The sequence below is a fragment of the Syngnathus acus genome, chromosome 16, assembly GCF_901709675.1.
Source record: "Syngnathus acus chromosome 16, fSynAcu1.2, whole genome shotgun sequence".
Taxonomy (NCBI): Eukaryota; Metazoa; Chordata; class Actinopteri; order Syngnathiformes; family Syngnathidae; genus Syngnathus; species Syngnathus acus.
The window spans coordinates 13346968-13364034 of NC_051101.1; the positions used below are offsets into that span (position 1 = coordinate 13346968).

The 17067-nt window shown below is 47.8% G+C and overlaps 1 protein-coding gene across 3 annotated transcripts in view; it reads left to right on the top strand.

The window, feature by feature from the left end:
• sema6e (sema domain, transmembrane domain (TM), and cytoplasmic domain, (semaphorin) 6E) overlaps window positions 1-17067 on the top strand; it is a 65530-nt gene that overhangs the window by 40323 nt on the left and 8140 nt on the right. For all 3 annotated transcript variants that reach the window (XM_037274770.1, XM_037274771.1, XM_037274769.1), the window contains 13 exons: window positions 3753-3822; window positions 11430-11641; window positions 13904-14018; window positions 14313-14370; window positions 14801-14857; window positions 14942-15043; window positions 15115-15205; window positions 15279-15401; window positions 15486-15574; window positions 15663-15880; window positions 16012-16143; window positions 16292-16447; window positions 16855-17031. In XM_037274770.1, coding sequence (XP_037130665.1) covers window positions 13981-14018; window positions 14313-14370; window positions 14801-14857; window positions 14942-15043; window positions 15115-15205; window positions 15279-15401; window positions 15486-15574; window positions 15663-15880; window positions 16012-16143; window positions 16292-16447; window positions 16855-17031 — 1241 coding nt within the window. In that variant the 5' untranslated portion in view covers window positions 3753-3822; window positions 11430-11641; window positions 13904-13980. The remainder of the gene's footprint in view (window positions 1-3752; window positions 3823-11429; window positions 11642-13903; window positions 14019-14312; window positions 14371-14800; window positions 14858-14941; window positions 15044-15114; window positions 15206-15278; window positions 15402-15485; window positions 15575-15662; window positions 15881-16011; window positions 16144-16291; window positions 16448-16854; window positions 17032-17067) is intronic.

Consider the following 17067-nt stretch of genomic DNA (forward strand, 5'->3'; position numbering starts at 1 on the left):
TGTCCTCGCTCTCCTGCGTCTGTCGCACGGATGGCGGCGCACGGCAAAGCGTGCCACGACGAGGTCTCGCCTGCAGACTTTGATTTGTCAGGATACAAATGTCACGCAGGTGCCTCTAGAGACCCCCCCCCCCGTCACCCTGCCTGCCCTGCCGAGACATCATGTGACTTTCTTGTCTCGTATCATTGCGGCAGCCATTGTTCTTTCTCAATGTCAATGTTTTTTTTGTTTTTTTTTCCTTTTCCATGCGTCTGTGAGAAATTTTCCACCCGTGAACGCTGGGCTTGTCGTTGTAGCCTAAATGAATACTATTGCAGCCTTTTTCAAGTGTTCCTAATGAAGCGACCAGCGAGAATACAGAGCTCAATATTTGAGACACACACACACTGTGAGTATGATAATGGTTTCAGGTTGTGTGTGTTTTCAATGATTTATGAGCTTTGTTCAGGTCTGAACATTGTGGGCCAAAGTGCTGCACTTTCGCTATTAGGGGAACAGACATGGCGTGTGTGCATGTGCGCGTGTTTTGCCACCAGCCTTGATTGGACCTCACGTGTCACCAAAAGGCCAAATGAATTGTTTGTGTTGGAAGCCGCCCGAGTGGAACGCGTGCAGTTGTAATGGCGGAAGCGGATTTGTCATTATAAGCGTTAAACAGGTCCAATGTTGACATTTTCTGAGCAGATTGGCCATGTTTTAAAGATGACCTGTGATTGTCCTTGCTGCGTTGGATCGTCCTCGAAAGAATTTGCCGAGCTTCCTTCCCGTCAGGGCCTTTCACTCCAACTCCGAACCTCGCATTGTTTTTGCCAACGCGTTCCCGGGAATGCCTCTCCAACAAAAGCCGGATTTGTTTGTGAACGTTCATCCTCCCCGGTGCACGGAGGAGTCACAGAGATGAAGGCCAAGCTCCGGCCCATGTCTTTGTCCAGACTCCTCTTCCTCACATTCCAACAACAATCTAAAGAATGTGTTGCTCAGAATTGTATAAGAGGAACATTGCATTGGTACACAGTATGCATAATATACTAATAATAAAGTTGTGTATTTTGCTACCGTTTTAGCATCCATTGAAATCAAATGGTGTGATTTGCAACATTGGAGTGCAGTGAGTCATTGAATGCCTCCTTTGAAACAAATATGATATGAAACGGCTCCCTTGTCCAAAAATATGATATGAAACGGCTAATTAATTAAAAAATTCAATTAAAAAAAAATACTCTAGAATGAAAGCCGTAACAGAATTTGGAGGAGAAAAAAAAACAATTCATGGAGGATTTTAATTGGCCAAAAGTGGCCACAATATGTTTAAAGAGGAAGTTAACCCCAACATTTTCTTTACACTAATTTGATTAATATCGCTTTTTGTAGAATATGAGTTAAGCAGCTTTCAAACAAAAAAATAACATGACAGTTGCCAGTCTCAGGCCACAACCAATCACGGCCCAGCTTCACAAAACCGGTGAGCTGTGATTAGTTGTGACTTGAGACAACATTTTCTCGTCGACAGTAAGTGGCAAAATGGCTGCCCCCCGAGAAAACAGGTGTGCGTGGCGTCTTTAATTCATATTCCACAAACAAACCGTAATCATAACAATGTATTCAACGACTTGGGCTTCACAGAGCATATTATCACAAAGAAAATTTGGGAGTGTGTTTCAACGCATCCGCAAGTTCCTTTTTTGTTTGTGTTTGCGGCGGATGTGGGAGATTGAGTGTGTCCCTGTGTGTGTGTGTTTGTGCGTTCTGACCCACTTTGGGAGCGTTCCAGAGCGCTTTCATGACGGCAAACAACGAAAGTGCAGCGGCTTCCTGTTCCGAGCGCCAGTCTATTTGTGTGCCCATGTGGGCGTTTGCGAGCGCTTACGCGTGCGCCGCCTCGCCTTCCACGCCTCGCCTCGCCCACCTACCTCCCGGACCGCCCGGCCGCCCGCTCGCCTCGCCACTTATCTTCAATTTGGACCTAATCAAGGACACAGCGGGAACGTTCTGTAGTTCTTGTTGCCGTTGCATGATTTGTTACGGGCCAAATGAGACCACGGTCGCAATCAATATTTTCTTTGCACCCCTTTTCATGTTCTTGCTTGACATTCATCACAAAGCATGACTCTAATGCTTGCTAATTGATTCTCAAACCCAAAGAAGCTAATCATCATCCTCAAATGGGGCACCGGGCCACTCTGAGTCACGTCTGGAGCATAAAAGTTATTTATCTTTGATTTCAATAGAAATGAGCTCACCAAACATTTCTCGTCTAAGTGGAGCCATCCAAAAAAAAATAAAAAATCACTTATCGTGATTACACCAAATGATACGAATCAATTTGGTGAATAATCTCCCAAATGTGATGTTTATTTCTTGCTTTTTTTTTTAATGTCCTGTGTTGACTATGTATAAAATACAAAGTTTGCAATTTCTAAGTCAAATTACAAACCAGGATTAGAGTTAGGTAAAGGTTTCAAGCATTATTTTTGAAATGAGGGGTTTCAAGCATAGGTTGGGGTTCAGAGTGATGAGAAAATGAAGCTTCGAATTTGCTTCATGAAACAGTTGTACTTTTTGACTCCTCAAGATGGCACTCTATTCAACATTTGGCTGAATTGACCATTTCCAACTCCTTGATTTAAACCAAAACATAAAAAACCTCAACAATCGGTCGGAAACCTTGCTGAGAACTAAATGATCTGTTTGCGGTGTTGTTAGTGTCAGCAGCTTATAGCTGTGGAAAGGGCGGGGGGGAACGCTCTGATCGATAAAGTCAAATGAATAGCCCAGCCGTCGTAAAAAAGTGTGCCTTTAAACAAGTTGCGTTAATCTCGCTAGCCGTCACCCTTCTCCCCTCTTTCAGACCGGCTAACCTCCCCCAACTAAAAGACTCTAATTAATCTAATCAGTTAATCATCAGCCGTGGACCTCCCGCCGTATCCGTGCTAATGGAGGCTATGACAGGCGCAGACCCTGCATTATTAATACCTCAATTCCTGGAGACGGTGCCCCCCACCACCCCACCCCCCAGAATGCCGGCGGCCAGGGTCCATCGATCAGCTAGCGCTGCAAGGCCTCATGGGAAATCTCCAGCGGTGGGAGTGCAGATGGGAAAGTGGTGTGGATCTTGTAGATGGCTCGGAGGTCACGAATCGAGAAGTTCTGTAAAACGTGTTTGCGGCGGGAAGGGGGGGGGGGTGCCCTCGTTGCGGTTTTACTAGATTCATTTTTTATCGCCACGTTAGCCGATCTGCTTGTCAGCTAACGCAGCATTTCATCACCTCGTTAAATCAACCCGCAGCCGGATCTTAATCAATCAGTTGTCAATCGATGAACATAACGGTGTCATTTCCTGCGGTTTAATAAAATGTCCATCTCGGGACAAACATAAGATATCAGACAAAATGCGTGCTGTAAAATTTCTACTCTAAAACTAAAAGTTGGGTTAGTTGGTTGGTTGTTGCGAGCGTGGGCGCAGCGTGGCGGCGTATGCGTATGCTCGCTAAAAAGATGGCGGACATCTGGTGTGTGCGCTGTGCGAGCCCAAATTGTGTGTGGGCGCAAGTTCAGACCCGACTAAGCATAATGTTTCCTTTTAAGTGCAGTACTTTGATCACTGCTTTTGTTTTACACAATTTTGTTTGTTTGTATTTTTGGGGCATGTTGTGACAGCTGAGGTCCCGTGGGGGGGGGGTCTTTGGGGGCGGGGTCATTGCTGCAAATGGGTCATGTTCAGATCCTCACACTTTGTTGTTCTTCCTTCTCAGGCACTTTCAAGACAGCGGGAAAGCGGGGTATTGACGGCGTCGGCGTCATTGAGTCCAGCAGAACCTGACAGTAAGTCACTTTTTGCACCTCTTTGATGCTTAGCTTCTTTGAGCCCGACTTTTTGCTCGGAAACATTTACCTGTTCAATGGAGTCCTCAATAAGAAAAAAATGGTCACCTGATTGCAAGACCACGTTAAAAGTCAGATGTTCAACTCCATTGATCCCGCCAATAAGTTGCCGTCAAACCTCTTTGATTAGCGTGTAAGATAACGCCATCACTGCCGTATTGAGCATCAGTCGATTGATTGATGCATAGATCAATGGACGGCGGAGCTCTGCCAGCAGTGTTGCCCGACAGACGGCGGAATGTCAACAACGCGAGCTGAGCCTTCCTGGCCGCGTTCCAAACGCTAATCAATAATCAATTTTCCACCTGGCAGCACAGCAGCCGGGAAAACAAATTCTCACTTTTTCACCTTTTGATTGAGAACACAAGAAATGTCCATTATCCTCAACAGATGGCAATCGGTGATTGATTTCGTTTGCATTTTACATGCCAGGAAATACGATTAGTTTGCGGAGTTTTTCCGAGCGTAAAACTTGGAGGAAAACAACATTGTGGTGAGGAAGAATGGAAGGAAGAATGGAATGAAAGCAAGGGAGAAAAGCCCGTTTAAGCAACAGGCGCAATGTTGTAAGGAGCCACGAGTACAACCCATGTGTGATGGAATGAAGGCTGAAAAGTCGATTTCAGCAAAAGTAGGATGAAAGCGCCTTTTTAGCTGTCACGCCGGACTATTCACCGAAACCAGCGGCGCCAGCCCGCTCCACGCTGTGGTACAGTTCCCCTCTTTCTCCGTAGTGGCGCCCCCCCCTCCTCCTCCTCCTCCCCCCGTGTCACTCAAAGTGAATGAAAGCGTGTAAGCCATGGCTGGAATGCGCAGCGTAGGCTTGGCATGTGCGTGGCAGAGTTCAGGGCGCACAATGAAAACGGGTCAAACCGGGTGCTGAGCGTGAACACGAGTGGGCCAAAAGACGCCTATTGTTTGTTCAAGCCTGAGTGTAAACCCTCGAGGAGGCTCGCTAGGTCGCCTTTTTCCTGCAGGGACATTGTTTGCTCTCATTAAGAATGTACACTTGACATGTCGCTTCCTCACCATTGCTAATGTTTGTCAGCATTCAATGACGTTATTTAACGGCTACATATGGCGGCCATACTTTCCCCACCGCTGTGTTTTTGTTTTTAGCATCCGAGCTAGTGTTTCCATGCCTTTACATCTGATGAACTTTTGTTAACCTGCCTGACCGCCTTGGCGCTTGCCCCCCTTTGACCCCGCCATCCCCACCCTCGGCCGCTTGTGCCGGCGTCTGCTCGAACAAATTGGCGGTGGCGAAGAGGCAGATGGCGACGGCGAGGAGACGGCTTGTCAAAGTGTTTTTGCGCGGCGGTGGCAACACGTGTCATAAATTCTTCTTCCTCCCCCTCCTGGCACGTGCCGACACACCAGAGACACGCACACGCCGCCCCGCATCGGCATGAACCTCACGCCGACATCACCCAGCGTGTCCGCACGTCAAACACGACGCTACGCTAGCTCGAACCTTTGACAGCTCAGCTCGTTAGGACGCGTCCTCAGAATGTAAACAAGCTCCTTCCGAAATCTTGTTTACGTTTTTGAAAATGACACTCTGCACTGTTGCCTCCTGAGGAAAGGCGCGTTAATGCACGGAAAGTTTGAGACAGATTTTTTTTTTTAAGTCAGCAAACGCACTAGAAGAGCAATAACGCAATTTTATTTCCCTGACTCACTCGCATAAAAAAAATAAAAATCATGATGGTGCAAATCAATAAGCGTGCACCCCGCTTAATTGCATCTTGTAAACACGGGCCCTTATTGAACAGTAACCTTGCACACTTTGTTTTGTTTATGTTCATATTCACTTGGATAATGAACAGATGTTTGAGTTGTTGTCTTTTTTTTTTCTTTCTTTTCCCATGATATTGTAAGTTGCGCGAGTCGCTGCGAATCTGGACTATGGAATGTGTGTGGGGGTTACGTTCCCAGGGTGCTTTGACATTTTGTGCAGCAGCAGCTGGGACTTCTTCTTGCCAAACATCACGTAAATAAGACAAGAAAACATCCTTGGATGCCGTCAATGTGTAAAGAGATTTCAGTCTGCTGCAACCCTGTTTAGGGTGACAAATCTTTTTACTTCTTCAAATTAAGTTGTGGACAGACATGTTTGGTTTTTTTGGAGGACATTGTGAGCAGAACCTCAAGCCTTTGAGAAGGCTTCCAGGTCGCCGTCTTCACATCCAAATATTTTTCAGACTGTGTTGACTTTGGCAAGACCGCCAGCCTCGTCTGGCGTTTTAATTAGCGAGCGCGGCTCGTCATTGAGAGGTCCAATTAAACGTCCCGCGTCTCAGCTGGAGGGCCGAGACATCTGCGGCCGGCCGGCCTCGCATCGCATGGCCAAAGGTTTGGAGATGTCCGTTCGGCTTCTTCGCGATGAACAATTCTTGTGGTTAAAACGCTCTTTACACTCTCGTTACGTGGGTTACTTGACACAGAAGTAAACACACATCCGGACTTTAGGCAGTCGGCTTTCGGACTGGCTTTTTGGAAAAATAATCTTTCTTTTCCTCAAAATCACTTGTCACCTTCTTCGGCGAATTGCAAGAAACCATCGTTTTCTCTGCTGTCACTCAAGCTCCTCCCACCAGAGGCATCTTCTTAATGAGATTCTCCAAGGTCCTTCCGAAGGACACAAAAGAGTCCAAAATAGTTCTGTGAGGAGACGGGACTGTTGTGCGCCAGGCTTGAGGGTAACGGGAGACAACAGTGGCTCGTGTCACCGTATTGATCACAATTGATCTGCTCCAGGGTTCGGGCGACTAGAACCGGGGTGGCCCGGCAATCTCGTCCTACTTTTGTCCTGGCCTAGTCCAATATGCTTTGATTCTGTTTAGTCTGCTCTTTGTCTGTCTTCCAGGGTTAGCTTGACCTCATAAGTGTGTGTGATGACTAAATGTTTGTCATTTGTTTGTAAAATGTAGTTGGCTAAGAAGTTAGCTTCAAATGCTACATGCTAACGTTTGTTTTCATCGGTATTAACTCGCTTTTTCCATGTAGAGTGCCGATCAGAACATTTTTAAAAGAAAAGTCGAACAAAAATGACCGTCTCCCGCAGTCGCAATCTCGTTAGCATGTGACAGACGCTCGTTAACTGCCGGTGTTAACGAGTGACTTGATTAGTGCGTCAGGAAGCAGCGGGTCTTCAAAGTGGGTGTGTAGAAAAGCTTCATCAAGTCTCATCTTATTTTCGGACTTAATTAAAATGGCCGACTCCTCGCTCACTGCATCCTTTGATGATTGGCGGTCCGGTCCCTCCTCTGCGTCTCTTTCCCGTCCTCATTTATCCGCTCTGCTGCCCGATGATGTCATCAGCCGCGAGAAGGTCATCGTCCGCTGCCGAGTGTCCCGCGAGGAAGATCTGTCCCCGTTAGACGCCTTTCTCCTTCCTCCCGGAACACCGCGTGATGCGCTAGCATAATTGGAAGCTTTTGCGGTGTGTCGCGGCGGCGGTGGCGGGCGGGGTCGGCAGTCGCGGCGTGGCCCTCAGACAATGATGAAGTGTTTCATCTGAGCAGGGGAGCGGGCGCTCGTCACGCCGCCGCCGTTATCTTAACGAGGCCTCTTTCCTGCCAAATAGTGCTCTTAGCGTGTACTCGTCTTCAAATTGTTTGTATGTAAGAGCAATTTAGTCCAAAAGCATCGGTGGCGTTGTCGTGACAACAAAGCTGCGCCTAGGTGGCAACAGTGAAAAGGACGTCATGGCTTTAAGACGGCTTAGGATTCAAACGACTTTTAGCAAATTGCTACCGCTTACTTAAAAGCATCACGATAATCTGGCAGCAATATTTGGCACGTGTCGAAAAATGATATGCTCGAAAAACACAAATTGTGGTCAAAACAATCCGACAATTTCAACATTTTCCCTCCTACCAATGATCTGGCTGACGTCCTTTTTCCCCTTTAAAAACCACAGATCCAAAATATGCAGCCACCATTTGGTGACGCACATGTTTTGTCAACTTTCCAAAACATCACAGAGACGCTTTAGCTCATGACGACGACACAGGATCCCACCCGGGGCCGCCCTGAACTCCGTTCGACCGTCGGCCCGGACACAAATAGAAACTCGGCCGATATGAGAAAATATCGATCGGGAACGACGCTGTTGAGACTCTGGTGGTGGATGAAGATACAAGAAGTATCAGGTGGTGCTTTTCACTCGCAATCTGAATTATTAATAAAAGGGGGCTGGATGGTCACCGGACGGCGCCCTGAATATTTTAAAGTCTGAGCGTTACCGACGGGCCAGTGTGGATTAGGAGTGACGGCAAGCGCGGTGACGGCTCGTCCCTTTGGGAAACTAAATAATTAACGTGCGATGGCGGGATGAATAAGATTGAAAGTCTTCATCCATCCCCCGTCGCAAGTCGCTGAACTTCTTTTCCCCACCCTCCTGACACGTACACCAAAATGATGGACGACGTCCTCCGCTCCATAGCAAATCTGTCATGTTCCGAGAGCCGCGTGCTACGCTATGCTAGCCGCGGCGCCTGCTTATTGATGCTCGGGATTATGCGACCAATCAGGGGAGACGATCGCATAAGGATGTCATTTTGAGTTTTAGTCTCCAGACTCCATCGGAAAGGCGTGAAGCGAGACTCAAACGCGTAACCTTTGGACAGAGGCAGACGTGCTAACGAGGCGATGGCACGACAAAGCATCTCGGCGTGATAACGACCTGAAGGTCTGCCGTATGAATGTGTGCTTGGCAATAAAAATAATAAGTCTGCAGTCAATTTTATCTTCCACTCTTGGCCGGGACGACGCGGCCATTAAGAGTGCGATCAGAAGCACATTTCATCTCTTTTATCTTCGATCAGCTGCGGCCAGCAATGAACCGGTGCACCCGGGACGTGGCTACTTCCTGCTGCATTACATCAGCACATTATGTTGGACCCTGAGCATTTTAGACCCTTGCGTTTATGAACTGCTTGTTGTCTAAATGAAGTGCAGCGGTGCCTTGACTCACCAGTTTGCAAGTCTGTTTCATCATAATATAATATCATAATACCGTGTTTTTCCATGCAAAATGCGCCCCCGTGCATAATACGCACCCTAAAAATGGCATGTCGATGCTGGAAAAAAGCATGTACCCATGTATAATACGCACCCAAATTTTGACTCTTACTTAAGTCCGTAAACGTAAAATTATTTCAGAAAAAAGATCATCTTTGGGAACAACCGGATGTTATTCTGCCGGTCAGTATCACTGCGCATGCGCTAGCAAACTCGATAGCGAAATTTTTTTTCGGATTTGTGTAGGGTACATTGTGACAGCAACCGAGCAGGTGATCGAGCAAGCGTCTGATACGAGAGCATTGTGTTCGTATGGAGCGTGTTTGAAGTGAACAGCAGAGAAGAAAGGAACAAGGCAAAGTGTTGTGAAATAAAATATTACCTGTAATACGCATTTTGTTATTTGCTGATTGAAACTGCTAATTAAACTGTGAATTGGAACTAATAGGTAGAGAACTGAACTCTCGCTCTTTATATAGCTGACGTGTCTTGCGCATCCGTTCTGCGCATACTGTCATGGCGGCCTCCGTATGATATCCGGTCTGCGATGGAGATTAAAAAACAAACAATATTTGACAATAACACACCATCAAGGATTGCACCATCGCATCAAACGATGTGTCGTCAATTATGAATTTTACTGACTAAGTGTGTTGGGCAGGATGGCTGAATGCGATGCGCGATTGACAACAAACAAGAAGAAATGTGTGATTTCAAGTTTTATTTCGAGGGAGATTTTCTTCAAAAATTGTTGTACTCATGCATAATGCGCACCCCAGATTTTAGGACAATAAATTAGTTAAATTTTGCGCATTATGCATGGAAAAACACGGTAATAAAGATTGTAAAGAAATACAACAAATCTCCACATATTAAGTTTGGCATGTAGAGGCTGTCACAAAGTTGTCAAAAAGTTAAATGCTAACTGGTGACCTGGAGAGCAGAAAGTAAAAAGTTGCCTGAGGGGGTGCAAGCTCAACGCCAGAGCAGGAAAACAACCCGTGACAGGAACGTGGACGGCGGCAGGAGAGACTCTCCATTGTGAGTTCGGCACCGGCCGCGGCGCCTCCGCTCATTTGTCTCAGCCGCTCGCCGGCCGCTAGCATCTGTTAGCTTGGCCGTTGCACCTGCGACAGGAGAAAGTTTGCTAATTAGATTTCCAGAGGTTGACCACGCTGAGGTCCTCGCAGCAAATTGGAAGTGGGGATCAGGGAGCGCCGGCCAATAATTGGGAGCACAAATCCCTCGCGGGCCACGACGGCGGAGCGAAGGGTGTCAGACGGAGTGTCACGCTTCTAGTCAAGCTCCAATTACCCGACTTTGAAGGCGCCTGCCGCATATCCACACCTGCAGACTGGGAAAACGTTGAGAGCGTCCAGGCCTTTCAAGCACCCGAGCCCCGCCAGGGAGTCGCTCACCTGCCTGAAGAAAAAGAAGAAAGAAGAAAACAAAAAGCACAGCAGTGGCTTTCCGTTCTCAAAGCTACATTAACGTTCCCAAAGACAACTGACGCCCAGTCATCCATTCGTTTTTTTCTGCCACTTGTATTCATTAGGTTCAGGGATTGCACACAAAAAAAAATCATCCTGCTTTAATGAAAGAGTGAGGAGCTGTGGCCAGATGACAAGGGAGGGGTCGGGACCCTGCACATCATCAGTGCCACTCTGCCGGCTCTCGCGGGAACCTCGCTTAACCTCCAGCCGCCGCGTTGACAGTCGGTCCCGTCTCCGAGTCGGCCGGCGTCATCGATCTTACGCCGAGGTCCCCGAAGCCTCCATCTTAGACTTGGGCTCCCGTGCGAGATCTTCCCGGACTTGACGACACGAGCTGACTGGAAAAGCCAAATATCCTCGCAGACAGATCAATAAAACATCTACCTAATGTAGCCGTAACGTTAATTAGGTTTGTGAGCTCGTTAAGCAGACATTAAATTTGTGCCTACTAATTCAATGAAGGATTTTGGCGCGGTGGGGTAGTGGTCAACATGTCTGCCTCACAATCTGGGATGGAAAATTTGAAGGTTTAGTGGGAGTGATTATGTCTTGACGATGCAAAAAAACAAAACAACAACGCCTGTGCTGTCTTGACGTTACTCATCGACTCTTTTTTTTTTTTCCTGGGCTGAGCTACGATGTCTGTTTTTTGGCCTGAAGTCGACAAAGCAAGATAAATCCAAGTGAAGAATCTCTTTTTGTGCTCTGAAGCTGATGCAATGTTTTGTGTCTCGCGGGCAGCGAACGGAGTTGTTACAGAGCCGAGCTCGACACGAGATGAACATTTGTGACAATAGCGATTATTTCTTATTATTCTTTTTTTGTAAGCACCGCTGTGGAATGCTAATTGTTCAATATTGATGAGAGCAGGTGGACCAGCTGACATTGCTGTGCTGCATTGTAATTATGCAACGCGTTTGATGTCATTCATGGCACCCGCAAAGCTATTCTTCATCCCTTTGGGGCGAGAGGCGGGGCCACCCACAACTGGTCGCAGCTAATAAATAGTTTTTTTTCTCTTGTCAGGTTGGCGTCATGTGTTCCTGCTGAGTCGTCACTTTGGGGTCACCATGAGGCGGACGCCGCCTCACCCCACTCACCCAGTTTGCTACCCTCGCCCCTCCCCTTCCTGCTCCTGCTGTTGCTGCTGGAGACCGCCGCCTCCTTGCCGCCTCCCACCGGTGCCGCCGCCCCTTTCCCGCAGGACCTGGAGCCCATCAGCGTGGTCGGACGAGACGGTGAGTACCGCTCGCTAGTTGCCAGGGAAACGCCTCTTGGTCCGTCTCAATTGAACCTTTTCCCCCCCTTCAACGTACCGTATTTCCTTAACACCGAGATACCATAGGATGGCGCCTAATCACTGCTTTTATCTTAGACAGCCCGAGTCGTACACCACGGGGCGTCATCTTTGTAGAGAAACACACAAGATGCGACACACACTCACAAGACCTCACACATGTACAAGGGCACACGTGTGCGCACAACACGTGTGTACTGAGAGGCACGTGCATGACATGAACACAAAGTTAAAGATTTTGTCTGATGTGCACAACAGCAGCAGCGAGCCTGCAGCAACAAACACAACAAGCAGGACAGGACAGGATAACAAGCTATATGTAATAGCTTGTTATCCTGTCAGTTGCATCTAAGAAAAAAAACGCACACGAGTGACCTTTTATAACCTCAAGTCATAATAAACATTGACTAATAATTTTAAAAAAAACAACTGAAAATCAGATTGTTTGTGTGTGTGCGGCGCACGTCACGGTGTGACTAATGAGTAAGATTTAAGCTCACATTGCACTGAAGACTTTAAATTCGCAAGTATTGCGTTTGGCAACTGACAGCACAAAAACCACAGAGCATCACAGTCAAGCGTACACAAAAACCGCCGCTGACCTCCGTGACCTGCTGAGCTCTGAGCTAGCCATTTGAGTGAACCTCACTTTGTTTTTTTTTTTTTTAACCATGAAATATTTAATAATATATATAATATTTAATACATATATATATTAAATATACTTTAAAACATTTTTTTATATATATTTAAATAATGATTAATTTGGACCGCTTGTGCAGTCCTGGTTAAACCAAAAGGAGGAAGAACGTGTGTGACAGTCCCTCAAGACCTTGGTCTTCGGACCCGACTCACGGCGCTCGGAAGTGACGGACGGGGCCTAATGGATGGGCGAGCGATGTCGTGTGCGAGCGCTCTAATGGATCTCGGTGGAGGCGCGGGCTGAACCATTAGCGGAAGTAGCGCTGTCGGGCTAATAGGGGCAGCCGCGTAATGAGAGCCATTTGTCAGCTGAGGGTCCGCAGGTGACGCCTCCACATCGGTCCCCTCCGATATGGAGTCCATAAAAATAATCACGGAGTCACTTGGGAGTCGCAGAGTCCACGTTTGGACCGCTCGGTAGATTTGTCGACTTGGGAGGGAAAGAATTGAAGCCGAACTACAGAATCGAATGAGAAAAAAACTACAAATATGGCTGATGAATTGATTCTATTGAGCAATTTGAGTTAGTTTTGTTTTTGTTTGTCCAATTTTAATTCAGGTCCAAGCTGCCATGAAAGTGAAGAAGTAAAGTTACGCTTCTCATCTTGTTGTTCTTTGATCAGTCGGAGCAGCAATGCCGGTTCAGAACCCGAGATGGATTAAAATCCAAAAGCGCCGGCCGGTTCAGGTGAAGGTCCGGGCCTTGGAACCACTTCAATCTTTATAGGCGGTCGATTCCAGACGAGTTTGGGAAGGGAACCCCCGCTGGGAGAATCATTTGTGTTCATTCAATGGTGCTGCCTTTTATGGCTCCGATGGGAGCTTCCGGAACTTTGGGCTCTTCCTCTTCCCTGCTTTGAACAATGTGTGCACAACTTCCAGGATGCAAAACAGCCTGTGTCACTTGTGTCCTGTTCAACGCCTTCATCTTTTTTTTTTTTTCTCTTCCTTGTCTTTGTTAGTCCTTTTTTTTTTGTCCTCTTTTGCCTTAGTCTTCTTTGTCTTGCTCCATTTTTTTGTTTCCCGTGCAAGCTTTTTTTTTCGTTTGGCTTCCTCTTATGTATATTTCCTTAAAGATTTAACTTTTTTGTCATCGTCTTTGTCTTCTGCAAATTCAGTCTTCATCTTCATCCTGTTCTTTGTTTTTCCTCATCTTTTTTGTCTGCAGAATGGACCTTTTTTTTTTAAATAAAAAACAAAAATCATTTTCTTCATTGCCGTCTTAGCAAACTTGTCTTCATCAGCTTTTTAGTCTTTCTCCTTTTATCCTCATCTTAATTGTAATAAATAATAATAATAATAATAAATGCCCTTGGAATATCCAAATGTTCTCCTCTTCTTTCTCTTCATCTACCTTCACCTTACACAAAGGAGTGCAGATTCTGTCCTCCCGTTCCTCAATTCCACTTGATTATTATTTCCTGCATTTGATGATGATGTTGATTTGACAATAAATCAGATTATTAATTTAGAGTGGTTTTTTTTTTCTCTCTCCCTCCAGCTTCCTACTTGTTCCCCAGTTTCCAAGGCTTGACAGAGGACAATGACACGGAGCGTCTGGGTCTGGACTTCCAGAGAATGCTGAGGATCAACCACATGCTCTACATCGCCGCACGGTCAGTCCAGGCCGCGAGGTTAACTCTCGTCATGGGCAAAGTCTCTTTATCTGCTAGGATTCCCAGCGCTAAGCTAATTGTTCCCGGGTGTTGGCTAATAATTCCACTTTTCTCCTGATAGATGGTTACGAGAGCTGAACATGTGTTTTCAGTTTTCTTTTGGTGCAGTGAACCTATTTCCATTTGCTAATTTGTGATTTTTTTTTTTCATTGTGTTTACTGCAGCAACAGTGAATTTTCTCATGTTTATGAAAACGTAGCGACATGCTAGGCTAACACGTGCTTCTGTTTCAGGGATCACGTTTTTGCCATCAATTTGGCGGCCTCCACGGAGCAAATCCTCCCGCAGCAGGTGGGAGCGTTGGCCGCCGCGTCGTCACCGGATCTCGCCGCGCTTGTTTTCTCAATCAGGCGCAAACGTCGGCGTCTCGTTATTCCGCCACGGGAGCGTTCAAGTGTTTTCCAATCATGGAATCCGCCGGCTCAGAGCCCCATGCGTCGCCCGGGAAACCTCCCTCATTTGTCAAACACGATTGGACTTAAATAAAACGCGGCGAGCGGCCCACCGCTGCCGCCGCCTCTTTTGTATTGAGATGAGCGGCCAAGATGGATGCCGCCGCCGCCGATTAGTTCGCCTGGTCGCATGTGCGCGCATGCCTAACAATAGGCAGAGCTAATCCATCTCCTGATTTGTTTGTTTTTTAGCTTAGCCTCACCTTAGCTTGACGTCTTCTCAGTTTAGCATCTTGGCATTTCCTAACAGGTTTTGTCTGTTTTCCCAGAAGCTGACGTGGAAGACCAAGGACGTGGATAAGTGCACCGTGCGAGGGAAAAACAGCGTAAGGATCTCATGCACAGTCTGGCACCCTGGCTTACATGCATTAACGGCAGATTTGATTGTTTTCTCCCCCTCTGCGTGCCAGGACGAATGTTACAATTACATCAAAGTTTTGGTGCCCCGCAACGATGAGACGTTGTTTGCGTGCGGTACCAACGCCTTCAACCCAACATGCCGTAACTACAAGGTACCAACACGTCATTTGACGTCAAATTGTCGAGTGTCGGCGGTCATGTTTTTGTCACGTTGTGTCATCAGATGTCGACTTTGGAGCAGGACGGTGAGGAGATGGTCGGTCAGGCTCGTTGTCCCTTCGAGTCGCATCAGTCCAACGTTGGGCTTTTTGCAGGTAAGTGGACATCACAAAATGGCGGCGGCGGCGCCGCACTGTATTTGTGCAAATGTCTGGCTTTGCACCACAGGAGGCGACTTCTACTCGGCAACTATGACCGACTTCTTGGCGAGCGATGCCGTCATCTACCGCAGCCTGGGCGAGAGTCGCCCCGTGTTACGGACTGTCAAGTACGATTCAAAATGGCTGCGAGGTGAGCGCGTGGTGTCGCCGTTGTCCCTGTTGTTGCCGCCCCGATATACAAAGTCACACATGTCCGTCCTCCCCTCGACACCAGAGCCTCACTTCCTGCACGCCATCGAGTACGGAAACTTTGTGTACTTCTTCTTCAGCGAGATCGCGGTGGAGTACACGTCGCTGGGCAAGGTGAGACCCTCGTACACATGGTCGCTCGGCACTGGCCTCTTATTTTTTTCCTTTCCGTATTGGATCCTGGCTCTCTGGCGCCCTCTAGGTGGTTTTCTCCAGAGTGGCGCGCGTGTGTAAGAACGACAATGGCGGTTCTCCTCGAGTTCTGGAGCGCTACTGGACGTCCTTTCTAAAGGCCCGCCTCAACTGCTCCGTGCCGGGCGACTCCTTCTTCTACTTCGACGTGCTGCAGTCCCTCACTAACGTGCTTCAGATCAACCGCCGGCCCGCCGTACTCGGCGTCTTCACCACGCAGGCCAACAGGTCGGTATCACGGCGAGCCGGTCCAGGCGTGCCCGCCGGTTCTTTAGCCAAAAGTGGTTTTGGGTTGACTCCAGCTCACCTGTGACCTGGAATGTACAAGTTTGTTTGGTCTCTCACCGATCTTCCCGCAGCATCACCGGCTCGGCCGTGTGCGCCTTTTATATGGACGACATCGAGAAGGCCTTCAGCGGGAAGTTCAAGGAGCAGAAGAACAGCGAGGCGGCCTGGACGCCCGTCCCTGACGAGCAGGTTCCCATACCAAGGTGATGATGCTTCCTTAGCTTAGCCTCTCCTTAGTTGAGCTCCTTATTAGCTTAGCATTTCCTCCTTAAATTCTCCGTAGCCTCTTTTTTGGCAAAGTATCCTGTTAGCTTAGCTTCCCATGACCGCGCTATGGTGTTTGTTCCCCAGGCCCGGCTGCTGTGCCGGCGAAGGCTCAGCTGCTGACCTCAAGTCGTCCACCGCCTTCCCCGACGACACGTTGACCTTCATCAAGTCCTACCCGCTTATGGATGAAGCGGTGCCGGCCGCCAATAACAGGCCACTCTTCACCAGGACCACCAGCAGGTACGGCCAGGAGCACAAGTTCTTAAATGTCTCTGCCATGTGATGATGGGTTTAGAGTTGTGGAAGCTTCTCGAAAAACAGCAGCGCATGAAAAGGCTCAAGGTGCCCTTCAGTCTTTCACTTTAGCCGCTCCATGAGAACTTGCCAATGTGCAGAAGCTTTTATTGAAAAGACCAGCAAGCAGGATCGATGTGGGGTCTCGGAAGGGAGGATTAACAGGTGAAGGGGAATGAGAGCGAGATGGTGAGGCTTGAAGATCTGATGATTGATTTCTTGGCGTGGGAATAAAGACCCATATCGAGAAAAGTACAAGAAGAGCGTTTCCCAAGAACCTTCCAAAGTGGAATAAACTCATTTCAAGATGAAATCTAGACAGCAACCCGATTGTGATGTTTGCGTCGTCACAGGTTCAAGTTGACTCAGATCGCAGTGGACACATCGGCGGGCCCCAACAGGAACTTCACAGTGATTTTCTTGGGTTCCGAGGACGGCCGAGTCCTCAAAGTTCTCACCAGCACGGATGGAAACAACCAGACGCTCAGCACCACAATCCTGGAGGACATCACGGTCTACAACCCCAACAAGTAAGAACGGAATATTCCGCCTGTCTCCTAAATTCG